This window comes from Alligator mississippiensis, chromosome 1, assembly GCF_030867095.1.
Source record: "Alligator mississippiensis isolate rAllMis1 chromosome 1, rAllMis1, whole genome shotgun sequence".
Classification (NCBI taxonomy): domain Eukaryota; kingdom Metazoa; phylum Chordata; order Crocodylia; family Alligatoridae; genus Alligator; species Alligator mississippiensis.
This window is the reverse complement of record NC_081824.1, coordinates 137,788,835-137,805,121: the sequence shown is the minus strand read 5'-3', so window position 1 is coordinate 137,805,121 and position 16,287 is coordinate 137,788,835. Positions and strand designations below refer to the sequence as shown.

General features: G+C 49.0%; 1 protein-coding gene and 1 long non-coding RNA gene across 3 annotated transcripts; both read right to left on the bottom strand.

Moving 5' to 3' along the window:
• Positions 1 to 899: 899 nt before the first annotated feature.
• Positions 900 to 16,273, bottom strand: MRPL18 (mitochondrial ribosomal protein L18). 2 transcript variants are annotated; one of them, XM_019479815.2, is made up of 4 exons: positions 15,953 to 16,273; positions 15,432 to 15,615; positions 2,955 to 3,189; positions 900 to 1,105 (listed from the first exon to the last, which is right to left on the bottom strand). In XM_019479815.2, the coding sequence occupies exons 1-4, from the start codon at positions 16,176 to 16,178 to the stop codon at positions 1,034 to 1,036; spliced, it is 717 nt and encodes a 238-aa protein (XP_019335360.2). In that variant the 5' UTR covers positions 16,179 to 16,273; the 3' UTR covers positions 900 to 1,033. The 2 variants fall into 2 exon arrangements, with proteins under 2 accessions (XP_019335360.2, XP_006263654.1); XM_006263592.4 differs by lacking the exon at positions 15,953 to 16,273 and adding an exon at positions 15,809 to 15,946.
• LOC132243977 (uncharacterized) lies at positions 9,341 to 15,415 on the bottom strand. Its single transcript, XR_009455556.1, has 2 exons — positions 14,340 to 15,415; positions 9,341 to 14,236 (listed from the first exon to the last, which is right to left on the bottom strand). It is a non-coding gene; the product is annotated as an uncharacterized LOC132243977 (long non-coding RNA).
• Positions 16,274 to 16,287: the final 14 nt, after the last annotated feature.

Sequence of the window (16,287 nt, the reverse complement as noted above, 5' to 3'; positions counted from 1 at the left end):
TCATCATGAACTCCCAGTACAGTGCTATGAACAGTAGAGCTAATGGGATTCTTCAACATACAAGCAGTAGAGAGATGTATATAGCACTGGTAAAACCATTACTGGAATAGTATTTAGACCTGGACCTAGGACCCACACTTAAAAAAAGAAAAGGCTCAATAGTGAAAGGGTTCAAAAGAAAGATGCATAAATAATGTAAGGGAGTGTAGCCTCATTATCTCAGTAAGTTAATAGGATGCTTGTTCAATTATAAAGGAACTTTCTCAGAAAATGTAAAGTTCAAATAAGTTCAAATAACAAGGCTAATACTATAATTCTTATAAGAATTATAGTATTGAATTATAGTATTATTTAAACAAAAGTTTAAATAATACTATAATTCACCACTCAGGCACGTACAATTTTAGGCATAAATGTGACAAGCTAACCTAACAGGCCATGAGACAGATCTGGCCCGCATATCTGCTCCCTTGCTGCCAAATATCTGGACCCATGAAGAACCATGGGGCCCTACACACTGGATAGAGTACAAAGTCCCAGGGCCCAATCCTGGTTGGGGGGGGGTCAGGAGGGGGCGGTGCCAGGCCCTGAGACCCAATCCAGTAGGCAAGGGTTGAGAGGGGGCTGTGCTGAGCCCACAAGGGGTGGGAGTGGTAGAGGGCTCCTGGGACCCAATCCCAGCACATGGGGTAGGGGGTGGGGTGGGAAAACAGTGCCAGGCCCCAAGGCCCAATCCAGCCTATACACTAGCTCCATGCAAATCACCTGGCCCATGGGGCCAGAAGGTTGAGCACCACCGGGCTAGAAGATTATCATAATTTCCTCCTCTGGTCTTAAAAAACACCCTAATCCGCTTCTAGAATTTTTAGTAAAAGGAAAGAAGAGACAGCAGCACTTAGTTTTATTAAATAAAACTTTATTTTAAGATACTGTACTCCAATGTGTTGCAGCTCTGGATCTTAATTTCTCCGGTGCCCTTTTCTACATGACTCTTGATTTTCCTTCACAAGAACTTTCTCCAGCAGTCTCCATGTTATTGATAGATTCTTCGTGGCTCCCGCAGGACAACACCACCATCTGTCATGGCTTTTTCAAAACTCTGGAACTGGTTTTAATAAAAAAAGAAATGCAAAGCTTTAAGAGCAATCTAAACATACTGAGCCAGATTCTATTCCACCTATTAGGCATTGAAGTGCAATTTTATTACGCCCTGCTCAAGTCCCTAACAAAATTTGAATACAGAAGTCAGGCAAGTCCTCCTCCCACTGCTGTTTTGCGACAACATTAAAAAATTACGGTATGGATTTTTTGTAGCTTTGGAAAAAGAGCAGAACAGAAGTGTACTCAGGCATCCAATACGCTCAATAGAATCTGACTCCATGTGTCAGCAGACAGTATCAGATAGGCATCCTAAGCTACAAGGCATCAGAACTCAGATACTCCATGCAGGCTATAGTAGGCCCTCAGCTGCTTAATGACAATATGGTCTAGCACTTCCTTGCATTTGTTTGAACAAATTAGGGTATAGAAGAGGCAAAGGAAATGAGCAGGCCAGAGGATAATACAAAGGTGACAACCTTTTTTTCCATTCTATCTTGAAATTTTTAAAAACTAGGCAACCTTGAGCAACCTTTAGCCTAGAGGACATTTAGTGGTCTGATGCTAGACAAGACCAATTTTAGACCAGATACAGCTCATATGGAATAAAAACCGACATCTGCATATTAATTAGAGCAATGGTTTCCACAGGTGTCCATGGCCCCGAGCAGGTTTCAGGGGGCGTGCTCAACCCAACGCAGGGAGGAGCCACCTCAGCCCCCTAAGGTTTGGATGAGTCCTAAGGAAGGAGAGGGGGCAGGCCCACCCCAGTCTGCCCAGCCCCACAGCCTTCATTTTGTGAGCAGTGCTGCAGATGGGTGAGGCTCCATACAGCTGCTGCTTAGGTGAGTGGGTACCCAGGGCTCCCTGACACTGAGCCCCACCCACTGCACCCAGGACCATGTCGGTAGAGCTGGGGGACAGGGGGGGGCTGGTCTTCTGTGCAGGGAGCAGCAGCAGCTCTGCAGGGCCGAAAAGAGCTGCTGGGAGAAGTCAGTTGGCAGATGCCGCATATATGGACGGCCAGAGACGCTGCATACCCCCTGGAGCAGCAATGCTCCAAGCGTAGCCTGAGGAGCCACTGGGCACAGGGCCTGCAGAGCACTGGGAGAAATCCAATCCTGTCCAGAGTGGCCGCTGCAATGTTTGTGCATGCCTGTCCCCGTTTCCCACCCAGTCCTGCTGCAGGCAGGTAGGTTTCCCAGCCCTTGGCTGAACTCTCCTTGGGCCTCTGTGAAAGCCTGGGAGGGAGGTAGCCAGGCAGTAGTAGTAGGGGGATCCACTGCCAGAAGCTGCTGACCACAGCTGGCCCAGTGGCACCACGCATTGATAGGACAGGTATCATATTGCCTGCTGCCTCAGGAAAATGGCAACTTCAAAAAGAAAAGATTTAATGATAATATATCCATGCAGGTGAAATGTCATAATTTAATATCAACTATAATTATAATTTATTTGTCAATTATCATTTTTTGTACCTACATTATCTTTTATATTATGCAGTGCGCGTGTGTAAAACTATCAATTTAACACATCTTTTAATCTACTGGATATGCAGAAAAACAGTTTGTGGCACAGGTGCTTGTGGACTTTTTATAGCATGCTCAAGGCCTCAAGCGCCTCCTTCTCCACTTAGAAAAATTAATCTTGAAATTCTCTAAAATTCTCTCAAGAAATAACAAGACTGTTATTTCTTTGGCTAAATGCACATTTCATAAATTTTAATCATTTGCTTGATATGCCTTATCTGCTCTGTATTTTATTATTACATTTGTATTAAAAAATTAGCCATCACAGCCATGGAAGAAATGCAGTAAAAGTCCCATAACACCAAGTGTAAGGAGATTGGCACTTGCCGAGTCATAGTGGCGTTCCCAAGGGACAACAGCTTTGAATTCCACAAAGTTGATTCCTGCTTCCAGACAGCGTTGTGCCAGCACACGTCCAATATTCTTACATGCTACCACACCCTTAGGGCTGTATAAATGTCTTTTTATAGCCCACTCCTGGGTAGAGGCCGAGACAACAATATTCCCCCTGGGATCTTCAACAAAGGCTTCCACATACTGCTGTGTCCGTTCAAACCGTAATCTGGGTAAAAGAAAGAAGTATTGTGGAAAAAGAAAACTAGTCACTTATTTTTATTTTAAATTACACAATAATGTACAACCAAATAAGTGATGATGTCTTTTAAGACCAAAACAATATCTTTCCAAAAATCACCAAAACTTATACATTGCAATATAGTTAGAAGACCCTGTCTCTCACTTAATTTCTAAAACCAAGCTAAAGGAAATAAGTTGTATGACAAACTAGGGGTGCGCCGATAAAGATTTTTTTGGACAATACTGATGGCCAATTATTAACCAGCCATATTGGTCACATTGATCCAACAGCCAATATGCAACCCAGCAGCTTAGAGAGCAGCATCCAGCTGGTAAGTCTGTGGGGGAAAAGGGGCACAGGGGAGAGAAGGAGCAGATCAAGGCCCACACGGTGAGGGAGGGAGTGAGGCAGGGGCATGATGTGAAGTACAAGGCAAGGGCAGGCTGCTGCTGCGAACTCAGGGCCAGAGGCTACGCTGACTTCTTCCTGGTGAGGGGGATTGGGCCAGGGCTGCGCTTAGGGCAAGCGGCAGCAGAGCTGGGAGAAGGGCTATAGTATGGGCTACAGCTACCCCAAATTTCACTGTACCCCTCCACAGAGCTGCCTCCCCAGCACCGCCACTGCCCACCCCAACTGCAGCCCCACCCCAGCCCCCCCCTGCTGGAAAGAGGTCAGCGCAGCCCCTGGCCCTGAGCCCACTCCTGCCCCATGCACAAATTGGGGGGGGGGAACATGCCCCCCATGTCTCCCCCACGGACACGCACGGTAGCAGGGAGCCCCTTTCCCTAGCCCCCTAGACAAGCTGCCTGTGGCTCTGCCCTGCATCCTTCCCAGGCAGCAACTGCCCCACTCCCTCTCTCACCATGGGGGCCTTGATCTGCCACCCCTCTTTCCCCTCCACAGACTTACCAGCCAGATGCTGCTCTCCAAGCTGCTGGGCTGCATTTAAGCAATCCGCAAGTTACCTGTGTGTTACTATTTCTCTTTAAAACAAGGGTGGGCAAGATACAGCCCATGGGCCAGATCTGGCCCACCAAGGGATTTTGTCCAGCCCACAACAGATCCCTTGGCCCCACCCAGCCAAAGCACAGGGGATAGCCCAGGCCACGTGTACAGCGGGAATGGGGTGGCACTGCAGCTGGACTTGTTGCCTGGTAGCCCCCACAATGGCAGCTCCTAGCTGCTTCTACCAGTCTCTACCATTGCCTCCAGACCCAGCCCTGCTGCCCAGGCACCCCAGCCTATCTACCTGCCCCACACCCACCACTGGGGGCACCAGATAAAGCAGGTGGGTAGGGTCTCCATGGAGACCAGCCGGGAACCTGCATGGGCAGGGTATGCTCAGTCGGGCAGATGGGATGAGGCCTCAGGCAGGCTAGAAGTGAGGTGGATGAGTGGGGTCAGAGCTGGGATCAGGATCGCAGTATGGCAACAGCACAGGATTGGGGCCTGAGGCAGAGCCACAATCGGCTGCCCTCGCATCTCTGCAACAGGTGCTGGTTTTGCAGGCAGGAACACGTGGGGAGCAGATCACAGCTCTGCCCCATGCCCCATGTTGTCACAGCCCTGAGATCCTGATCCCAGGCCCAGACCTGCCTGCCATGCTCCCCACCCACCCACAGCCCCATCCCATCCACTTGGCTGTGTACCCTGCCCGTTTGGGTCCTGGCCAGTCTCCAGAGAGACCCCAGAATCTTGGGGCAGTGACAGCATGAGGCCAAGGGCCAAGTGGTTAAAAAAAGTGGCCACCTCCACAAAATGTATTTAAATTTGCATTCCATATATATTTGCAGGGTTTTTTTTATTGGCTGTTCAGCAAAGACAACGAGGAGTCTTTAGAGGTTCAATTAGAACCCCCTGCTTTGCAATCTGTGATCATCACCAACTGGAATTCACCATCCAGCGCAGGGTGTCAAGGGCTTGCAGCAAGGCAGTAGCCCTTGACTTCAAGAGGGCCAACTTCAATGAGTTGAGGAGATTGATAAAAGCACTGGGGTCCTGGAGGGTAGGGAAACTGGATATCCAAGACGAGTGGTTGTTCCTTAAGGAAACGATCCTCCGAGCGCAAGGGGTGACAGTCCCAGTGAGAATCAAAGGGGGCAAGAGTGCTCAAAAGCCCTCCTGCCTCACCAAAGGCATTCAGGAACACCTGAAAGCCAAAAAGGAGGCGTACGCCCAGTGGAAGGGAGGGGCTATCACCAAAGAGGAGATACCTTCACTGCTCGGGACTGTAGGGGGGCTGTTAGGAAAGCTAAGGCAGACATGGAACTAGGGCTAGCATCAAGGATCAAGGACAACAAAGTCCTTTTTTAAATACATAAAGAGTATGAAGAAGGCACCAGGTAACGTGGAGCCCCTGCAGGATACGCTTGGCAATCTGGTGGTTGCACCAGAGGAAAAGGCAGACCTTTTTAACAAATTCTTTGCCTCCATTTTTTTGTGCAGGGACCGCGACTCCCCCACCAAGATTCAAGACGGACTCAGGAGAGACTCCACCAGGCCGAGGGTCAGGGAGGACCGAGTTAGGGAACTTCTGGAAGGACTGGGCGTGTTCAAGTCAGCAGATTCCCCCAGGGTCCTGAGGGAATTGGCAGGGTTTATTGAGGGGCCCCTCGCACGGCTTTACAAGCACTCGTGGTCCTCTGGCCAGGTGCCAGAAGACTGGAAGAAGGCCAACATGGTCCCCATTTTCAAAAAAGGGAGGAGGGAGGACCCAGGCAACTATAGGCCTGTTAGTCTTACTTCGATCCTGGGGAAGCTCTTTGAGAAGATTATCCAGGACCACATCTGTGAAGGTTCAAGGGCAACCAGCATGGGTTCATTAGGGGCAAGTCCTGTCAGACCAACCTGATAGCTTTCTACGACTAGGTCACAAAATAATTGGACGCAGGTGTCACGGTGGATGTAGTCTTTCTGGACTTCAGAAAGGCCTTTGACACTGTCTCCCACCCCATTCTCATCAAAAAGCTAGGCAACTGTGGCACTGATGCCTACACAGTCAGATGGGTCGCAAATTGGCTGAGGGGCCACACCCAGAGGGTGGTGGTGGATGGGTCATATTCAACCTAGAGGGATGTGGGCAGTGGAGAACCCCAGGGCTCGGTCCTTGGGCCCACACTGTTCAATTTCTTTATTAGTGATTTGAACGAGGGGGTGAAAAGCACCCTGTTCAAATTCGCTGACGACACCAAAATTTGGGGTGAGGTGGGCATGCTAGAAGGGAGGGACAGGATACAGCTGGACCTGGATAAGTTACATGGGTGGGCGAATGAGAATAGGATGGGATTCAATACTGTCAAGTGCAGGGTACTGCATCTAGGGAGAAAGAACCAGCAGCATACCTATCTTCCGGCCCAGGCAGGGGGGGTCGGACCTGAAGATCTACAAGGTCCCTTCTGACCCTACTTCTATGATTCTATATGCTGGGGAACTCCCTTCTTGTCAGCACAGTGGCAGAAAGAGATCTTGGAGTCATTATTGATTCCAAAATAAACATGGGCTGCCAATGTGAGGACACCGTCAGTAAGGCCAACTGCACCTTGTCATGCATCCACAGATGCATCACAAACAGGGCCGAGGAGGTGATCCCTCCCTCTATGCGACACTGGTCAGGCCACAGTTGGAGTACTGTGTTTAGTTCTGGGTGCTGCACTGTGGGAGGGATGTGACCAGCATCAAGAGGGTCCACTCACATGATCCGGGGACAGCAGGGCAAGCCCTATGAGAGGCTACAGGACTTGAATCTGTTCACCCTTCACAAGAGAAGGCTGAGAGGGGACCTGGTGGCCATCTATAAACTTACCAGGGGGAACCAGAGGGGAATGGGAGAGATTCTGTTCCCCCAAGCACTTCCCAGAGTAACAAAGAATAGTGGCCATACGCTGTTTGAGAGTAGGTTCAGGCTGGACATTAGAAGGTACTACTTCACAGTCAGGGTGGCTATGATCTGGAACCAACTTCCAAGGGAAGTGGTGCCGGTTCCTACCTTGAAGGTCTTTAAGAGGAAGCTTAATAATTACCGAACTGGGGTCATATGAGCCCAGTATTCATTCCTGCCCAGGGCAGGGGGTTGGACTTGAAGATCTACTTAGGTCCCTTCCGACCCTACATCTATGAATCTATGAAATATTTTTAAAGATGCTGAAATATTTTTCTTATGCAAGAATCTTCAAGTTCTCCTTTACATCGTCTTTTATGAATCAGCCTAAAAAATAAAGTGTCAACCTTCTTTGCCCACGTACTCAGACCTGCACAGACGGAACTTTATAGCATGCATAGTATTTTGAGTTAGTACAAAATTTGTAGTTATTCCAAAACTAAAAAGCTTCTTTTAAAAGGTAAACCTCATTCATAGCTTTCTATTATGCTTATGTTCAAATAATTCAAGCTTTTTTTTTTATTTGTATTAATTGGTCTAGTAAAGCAGTATAGTCCATCTTACCAGGAGTTTCATAGTAGCTAGGGTCAGGAGGGACCTGAACAGATCATCTAGCCTGACCCCCTGCCACAGGCAGGAATGAATGCTGGGTTCACAAGACCCCAGATAGGTGATCGTCCAACCTCCTCTTGAATTTGCCCAAGGTAGGGGGGAGGACCACTTCCCTGGGAAGTTGGTTCCAGATTTTGGCCACCCTAACTGTAAAATACTGCCTTCTGATCTCTAACCTAAACCTATCCATCAGCTTATTACCATTGTTCCTTGTCACCCCAGGTGGTGCTGGGGAGAAAAGGGCTCTACCTATTTGCTGTTGATCTCCCCTGAGGAGTTTGTAGGCAGCCACCAGGTCCCTCCTCAGCCTCCTCTTGCTGAGGCTGAACAGGTTCAGGTCCCTCAGTCTCTCCTCGTAGGGCCTGTCCTGCTGCCCTCTCACCAAGCGGGTGGTCCTCCTCTGAACCCTCTCCAGGCTGGCCACATCCCTTTTGAAGTGCGGCGCCCAGTACTGGACGCAGTACTCCAACTGCGGCCTGACCAAAGTCGCATAGAGAGGGAGTATCCCCTCTCTGGACCGGCTTGAGATGCGCCTTTGGATGCATGACAAGGTATGGCTGGCCTTGCTGGCTGCGGTCTGGCATTGGTGGCTCATGTTCATCTTGAAGTCAATAATGACTCCAAGATCCCTTTCTGCCTCTGTGCTTTCAAGATGGGAACTCCCCAGCCTGTATGTATGATGTGGATTCCTTCTCCCAAGGTGCAGCACCCTCCATTTGTCTACGTTGAACCCCATCCTATTCTCATCTGCCCACTTTTGTAGTCTGTCTAAATCTAGTCGCAGCCTCTCTCTCCCTTCAAGTGTGTCTACCTCACCCCACATCTTAGTGTCATCAGCAAACTTGGACAGCAAGCTTTCCACCCCCTCGTCCAAGTCACTGATGAAGATGTTAAACAGTGCGGGCTCGAGGACCGAACCCTGGGGTACCCCACTGCTCACATCTCACCAGGTTGAGTACAATCCGTCCACCGCTACTCTCTGGGTGTGCCCCATCAGCCAATTTTTCACCCATCCAACTGTTCAGGCATCAATGCCGCAGTTGCTTAATTTATTGATGAGGATGGGGTGAGAGACAGTATCAAAGGCCTTCTTAAAGTCTAGAAAGATTATGTCCATGGTGACACCATCCAAGGATTTAGTTACTTGGTCATAAAAGGCAATCAGGTTGGTCAGGCAGGACCTGCCTTTGATGAACCCATGCTGATTGCCCCTGAGCATGATCTCCCCTGCAGGCCCCCCACAGATGTGTTCCTTGATGATTCTCTCCAAGATCTTCCTGAGCACCGAGGTGAGGCTTACAGGCATATAGTTACGTGGGTCTTCCTTCCTCCCTTTCTTGAAAATTGGGACCACATTAGCCAGTTTTCAATCCCCTAGCACCTGGCCAGATGACCATGAATGCTCATATAGCCGGGACAAGGGCTCCGCGATGACCCCTGCCAGCTCCCTCAACACCCTTGGGTGGAGGGCATCTGGACCTGCAGATTTAAAAATGTCTAGCCCTTCCAGAAGTTCCCTAACTACATCTTCACTGACTGAAGGCCTGACAGAGCTATCCCCAAGATTATCCCTACCTCTGGTAGGTGGGAAGTTCTGGTCCTTGTTCAAGAAAAGAGGCAAAGTAACTGTTAAAAATATCAGCTTTCTTGTCTGGTGTAGCCACAAGATTGCCGTTTGCATCTTGCAGGGGGTCTACATTGCCCGGTGCCCTCTTCTTTCTCCCAATGTACTTGAAAAAGTATTTTTTGTTGTCCTTAATACTGGACGCTAGCCTGAGTTCCATCTCTACCTTGGCCTTCCTAATAGCCCTCCTACACTCACGGGCCGAGCAGTACTCCTCCTTGGTAATAGCTCCTCCCTTCCACTGGTTGTATGCCCTCCTTTCAATCCTCAGGGATTCCTGAATGCCCTTGCTGAGCCAAGGGGGTTTCTGAGCACTCTTACCCCCCTTGCTTCTCTCTTTTGGGCCTGGAGGATCATATTAGTCTGCCATTCCTTCAATGTCACCAAACATTGATATTTACACGTGGGAGGCTGCTCATTTTGTGGCCCTGATGCCAAAGGCCTAAACATTAGGGGTGTGCAAAGTGGGCCTTATTTGATTTGGATTTGGATCAGGGACAGTGATTTGATTCGTTGATTCAGATCACTGTCCCTGATTCGATTTGGCCAAAACTGAATCTGAAGATTCGATGCTGATTCGGAGAATCAGCGATTCAGACATAGACACAGCTTTAAATGTTTTTTCTATGTACCTCAAGGTACTAGCGTGGCTTGTGAATGCTGTGATGCTGGGGCAGATGGAGTGTCCCACAGGAATGCAGGTAGGGGCTCCTCCACATGCTCGGCAGTGTACCTGGAAGTGGACTTGAAATACTTCTGGTCCACTTCTGGGTCCCACTGGGAAACATGCAGGGGAGCCCCCCCTGTGCCTCCCCTGGCTCAGTGATCAGCTGCAGGGGGACCCCGGGTGCCCCCCCTAGAACCAGAAGGCATCAGTCGCTGAGCCGGGGGATATGGAGGGGCCTCCTTGCGTGCTCCCCGGTGGACCCAGAAATGGACCAGAAGTGCTTCTGGTCCACTTCCAGATCTGCTGCCCAGTGTGCTGGGGAGCCCCCCGTGCTTCTGTGGGACACTCCATGTCCCAGCATCGCAGCATTCACAAATTGCCTGCTACCTAGAGGTATGTAGAAAAAACATTTAAAGCTGTGTCTATGTCTGAATCACTGAATCTTTCTGAATCTCTCTGAAACAATTCAGAGGGTTCCGATTCGATTCAGAGAGATTAAAGGGTCTCCTGATTTGATTCAGATTTGGAGATTCAGCCACCAAATCAGGCCAAATTTCTGCCAAATCAAATCAGTGACTGAAGTTTCGAACAGTCCTGCTAAACACATGGCTTTGAACCTCCCCTAATACTGTGTCTTGTGCCTCTCAGATGGCATCCAATTTGCCTTATTGCTCCCCCAGCCTCTTTGCTGGGCTGCACTTGGCCTATGGTTCAGACTTGACCTCCAGTCCCATTCTGTGGGCCTTGGCCTCCTGGCTCCTTCTCTAGGCCACTATTCTGCCCCTCATGGGCCATTCTCTGCCCCTCACTTGGCTCACTCACTGCCCCTCAACCGGCTCCTGGGCCTCATGCCCCTTGGGCCTCAGGCTCCAATCAGTGGGCCTTGGCTGCTATCTCAGGCCCTACTCCATGGGCCTGGACCCCGCCTCAGGCCCCCCCCTCAGTGGACCTGGGTCCTGTGCTTTTCTGTTGGGGTGTGCCCCCCTAGCCTTTCCCCTTTACAGGGTGACCCACAAGGCAGCAGGGGCTGAGGCTTTCCAGTGCCCCATCCTCATCTTTCACTGGGGAGACTCAGGTGTGGCATTTCCTGAGGGTTGCCCGCTACAGGCAGCTCCACCACACCATGCAACCCCAGCAGGGCACAGTTTCAGGTCTTACCCAGGACCAGAAGGATCCTCCTCCTTCCCCATAATTCCTACTCTAACTGCCAGGCATTACCGGAGCGGCAGTCCTCATGCCAGGTGATGTTAATCCTTTGGTTCCCCAGCTGCATCTAGCAGCCTACTCCCTGGTTCTGGACTTATACTCTGGCTGCCCAGTCCTCATCCAACCAGGCAGCCTCGTAGCTGTCAGGTGACCACCTAATTCGGCCTGAGCCCACCTGCCAGCTGCTCTGCAGCTTGCCAGCTCCTCTTAAAGTGGCAGGCATCACTTTATGCCATGGCGCATATAGTAAGGCCAGGATTGCATAACATGATAATGTTACTCCTTAAACAGTGGGTTTTGCATCTGGGAGAGGGCCAAAGCCTAAATGACTGAGAGAAGTAATTACTGAGAATTAGTATCCAACATGGTTATGTTTAATGGCCATTCAAAGTGGTCTGAGACACATGAATAGGCCCTTCTAGACAAATTTGCATTCTAAAAGGAGAGGACTGTGGCAAATAACACCTGGCTATTCAGGGAAGGACATTAAGTTGGAAAATTAAGTAAGATTCAGGATTCTTAGGATATTAGATTCACAGTCTTTATGTCTGAAAGCCATCTCTGGATCTGGTAAACAGATATACCCTTGTGGAGCAGGAATTCAAATGCATAGTATGAACTCCAAGAATTCAATGGATAATACATAAATGGCCAGATAAGAAACCGTACTTAAACCTTGCCACAGGAGCAAGTGTTTGTCTAAAATTTTCCAGGCATAAGGTGCTTTGGTCCTTCAGCTAGTGGGGTGAGTGTGATAGGCTGACAAGAGAATTTGCAGAAAACCCTGACAAGAAGGTCAGAGGCAATGGCTGCTTTCTAATCTGTTGAGCTAATAAGTGGAAGTTATATTCTTAGAGTTTAGGATAAGAGAAAATCATTGTTCTGATATTTCCATTTGTCTGTATCTCAACAAATGGTCCTTGATTTCTTATGACTGCTTTTGTCTTTATAATAAATCCTCTGTTATCTCTTATGACATACTTGTCAGTGACAAGTGTAATTTCAGAGCCTTTGACCAAAAAGGAAGTCCCCATCTAAGGAGGGGAGGAGGCTTTTATTTCTCAGCATATGACCAGACCAGGGTTTGATACGCTAGCTGGCACAATCCCTTCTGCTAAATGCTGGCAAGACACAGGTAAAGCTGAGGCACCATCGGTTAGCAAGGTGACCTTTGGAACGTCTCAGTGTATTCTCAGTGGTCAAGCAGCAAATGACAGAGCAAAGTTTTCAGTCTTTCTCCAGGCAGCAGGTGAGGACCCTTTTAGCTCTGGCTCTTCCTAGAAGCAAGCTCCTTTGGCTTCCAGTCTGCCTCCTGACCACAAACTACTTCTTCCCCAGCTCAGGCTGCTTGCTCTCTCTTCTCCTGAGCTTTGAACTAGCAGCTGATCGCCTGCAGCTGGGCTCCTACTTCAGAGCTGCCCATCCCACTTAAAGGGCCAGACTGCCCTGCTATATTCCTGTCTACAATCTCTTCTGCTCCTCACACATACGCTTTTTCTGTGTTGGAAAAGAAGGTCACCCACTGCACATCTCTTCCAGCTCAAAGTGAGTGCTGACCTCTCAGAGCCCTCTCTAACTTTCCATTTTAAACTTTTGCATACCTACACACTTCGCTGTTTTGGAAAGGAGGGCCCGTGGACACAAATATCTGACCCACCTGCCCTTTACATTTGCACATTTTACCATCAAGCAGTAAAAGCAGGCCTACTAACAGTAAACCTGGGTGTGAGTAGGCTCAAACCTTCAATTATAGATACTAAAAAAATACATAGTGGCTGTGTGTACATGAGATGCTGACTGTGCAGTAGCATCACATGGCAGGAAGCATTACACGATGCTACTGTGCAGTAGTGACAAGATTCTGCGCAGTCACCTAAAAGCCATTTGGCAATGCTACTGAGCAGTAACTCCAGTTAGTACACAGTTATTTAGTGCTTGTTTATACAAGCACTAAATGACTGTGTAGTAATGACTGCACAGTCAGCATCTTGTGTAGACACAGCCAGTGACCATAACAGAGAATGCATAACGTTAGCAGGGTTACATATCTAACTGAAATCTTAGTATTTTCTTACAGTGGAGATAAATTCACGGGAGAAGTGCATACTTTGAGCTAGGGTAAATTAAAATGCAATTATAATTGCATTTTTTATATAAATAAAGTTTCTGTTTGTCTGTACATGCAGATTATGACACAAAAAATGAATGCAAACATATAAACCAAAATGGGCTAACTTGTCCATGTTCTTTTCAGTTTTCAGTCTAGTATGGCCATGTTCATATGTAGTAGAAAAAAGTCTGATTCTTAAAAGTGCTGAACATTGTTTAACTTCTTTTGAACATAATGGAAGCTGGTGGTGTTCAGTGCCTTGCAGGGCTGAGCCCTACATTAAAAAAAATGTCATTAATTCATTCATAGCAGACTGGCTGTGAGGACAAGGAACACAGGCATGAACCTTTCTGGTCTAGGTTGCTGATCTGAATCTACCCCAGGCCAACAGGAGAAGGAGCTTATATGTCTGTGGATACTGAAGTTTTCTTTTGTGCTTTCTCCTGGAGTTTAAGCATGCTGTGCAGGCATCAATGCCGCAGTCGCTTAATTTATTGATGAGGATGGGGTGAGAGACAGTGAGATTAGGGTGTTACCAGATTGGGTAATTCATCACTAAGCACCCTAAAGAGAAATCCGCTCCAGAGCACAGATGTTCTATATCTTCAGACACGAACCAGGTGTCTCAAGCTGGGCATTGTTACAAGGCAATCACAGACAAGAGAAAATTCACATCTCTTGCTATGCAAGTTGTCTGTTAGTAACCCTAAAGCAGATGGAAAGTACCCCATAGTATCTTTAACAAGACTATGCCTCTGCATATCTGAAACAGGAAAAGTCACAGAATCCATGATGAGAGGTCACTTAGGGTCAGTCTCAACCAACTTGAGCCACATGTGCCACCCTTCCTCATCTGTATCTTACCTTGCAGCCTACACCAAAGCCATCCAAAGTATGTTTCCTGTCCTTCAAGCAGATCCCCTTGTAGATATCAGTCTGCAAATTACCATATTTTTCTTGCATGTAACATACACCCCTTTTCCAAGATTCAGCTGCTGGGAATTAGAGTCTGTCATAAACAGGGAAATAATGCCTCTACCTGAGGAAAGTGAAATAACACTGCATATCGGACAGCACAGCGGGGCTCCATAGCTGCTGGCTGTGGACACTTTCTCCCTAGCCGAGGCTCGTGCTGCAGAAGCTGCTACTCCAGGGGTGGGCAAAATGCGGCCCGCCAGGCCATTCTATCCGGCCCATGGAGCCCCTAAAAAATTTAGAAAATTTAATATTAACCTGCCCTGGACTGCCTGTCATGCAGCCCTTGATGGCTTGCTGAAACTCAGTAAGCGTCCCTCTGCCCAAAATAATTGCCTGCCCCTGTGCTACTCAGTAACTTACTATTTCAAGGAAAGCTATTTTTCCTTCCTTCTACTTTTCAACAAGGTACATATTTTATTTTGAGGCATGCTATGTGCAAGAAAATATGGTACTTGTTTCTCCTGCACATCTTGTCTCCAATTATAGACAAGATTTGAGGACAGAAAGGCTGAAAGTTAGGAAGAAGCAGCTTGAAAACAGCCACTGGAGGGACTCCTGTGCTTGTGGCCTACAGCATCTGGGCAATCTCCAAACATACTGCAGGGAGAGGTACACTGCAAGGCAGGCCTTTCCTCATATCCTGAAGTTCAGCAGAATGTTTGGGGCTGGGTGGACTGTGGCTAGCCACGGAGCTTAGGACAGCGATTCTCAACCCGCTCATTAGGCTCAAGGCATCCCTTGGAAAATGCCAGTTCTGAGCTCTCTAGGCTTTTTAAATTACAAAAACAAGACAGAATAGTTTTTCTGTTGCAAAGAACTCAGAAAGACCACAATGGGGCAGAATGTTTTTTTAACCTTAGGGCTTATCTGAAATCTGTTTCAGTCTTGCAAATCACGTCCACACACCTAGCAGTGCTAACATGGCTTGGCACCCCGCAGCACCCTTCAAAGGCTCTCAAGGCACCCAAGTTAGGAATCACCAGCCTAGGCTATGTTGACCCTAATTACCTGCATACACAAAGCCTAAGTTTGAGGGGGCCTCTGGTCCAACAGTTTTACTACGAGCACTTCCTGAGTACCACTGGAGATCTCAGATTTAAAAAAATGCTCCGGTTCTTAAACTCACTTATTGCCAAACAAGTCCACAACTCACCTACGCCAAAACTCTCTGCTGGGCCAAGTGGTTTCCCAGCCGCGCTCCTTCCTGGCGAGCGCCAACTGCTCCAGGTTCCGAGGGTTCCGGTTGGCGAAATCCGGGGCGACAACCTCGTTTTCACTTGTGTCCGCCTCCGCACCGGCAACTTCGAAGCTGGCTTTAGCAGATGTGAAACGAAGACCTTGCGGGGAAGCAAAAAGAAGAGACAAGGAAAAATAAGTTAGAAATATTAGAACTACTTCAGCCAATGGCCTCGCCTGTAAGATGTCAGCGACTCTGCGCGTCGTGGGTAAAGTCTAAACAGAACTCAAGCGATCGTAAGACTAGTTCCCTGCCCAACGGAACCCCCTACGCGGAAGCCCCATCCCCGGCACCTTCGCTGGCCCCACGGAGCCTGGCGGCGGCAGCGACACTCAACAACAGCGACCGGACACGGCTCCGCAGCGCCATAGCGGCGACAGCGGCAAAATGCGGCCGCCCGCACCAAGCTGCCTCCTGGGCTGAGCCTAGACTCTTACTAAGGGGAATGATCCGCTGCCCCGGAAACAGAAAGGACGTGAACTTCCGCCCCAGTAGCCGGGTTGCCTTCCGGGAAGCCTCGCTCTCGAGCCAGGGGGCGGGGCCAATCGGCTGCCGCCTTCTAGAACGTCCTGGAAGCCCAGCGCTGCACTCGCCCTGAGCCCCGCCCATGTCCTTCGAATCCCCGTGACGCCCGCACTCGCGTCTCCCCGCCGGCTTCAGCATCCAATCAGCGCCTGCAGCCCAGGCAGCGCTCGCCGGGCGTTATGAGGAGCTCCCGGATTGGGGCAACAGCCGTTTGACGTTACTGCCCTTCCAGACAGCCATTGGCTGC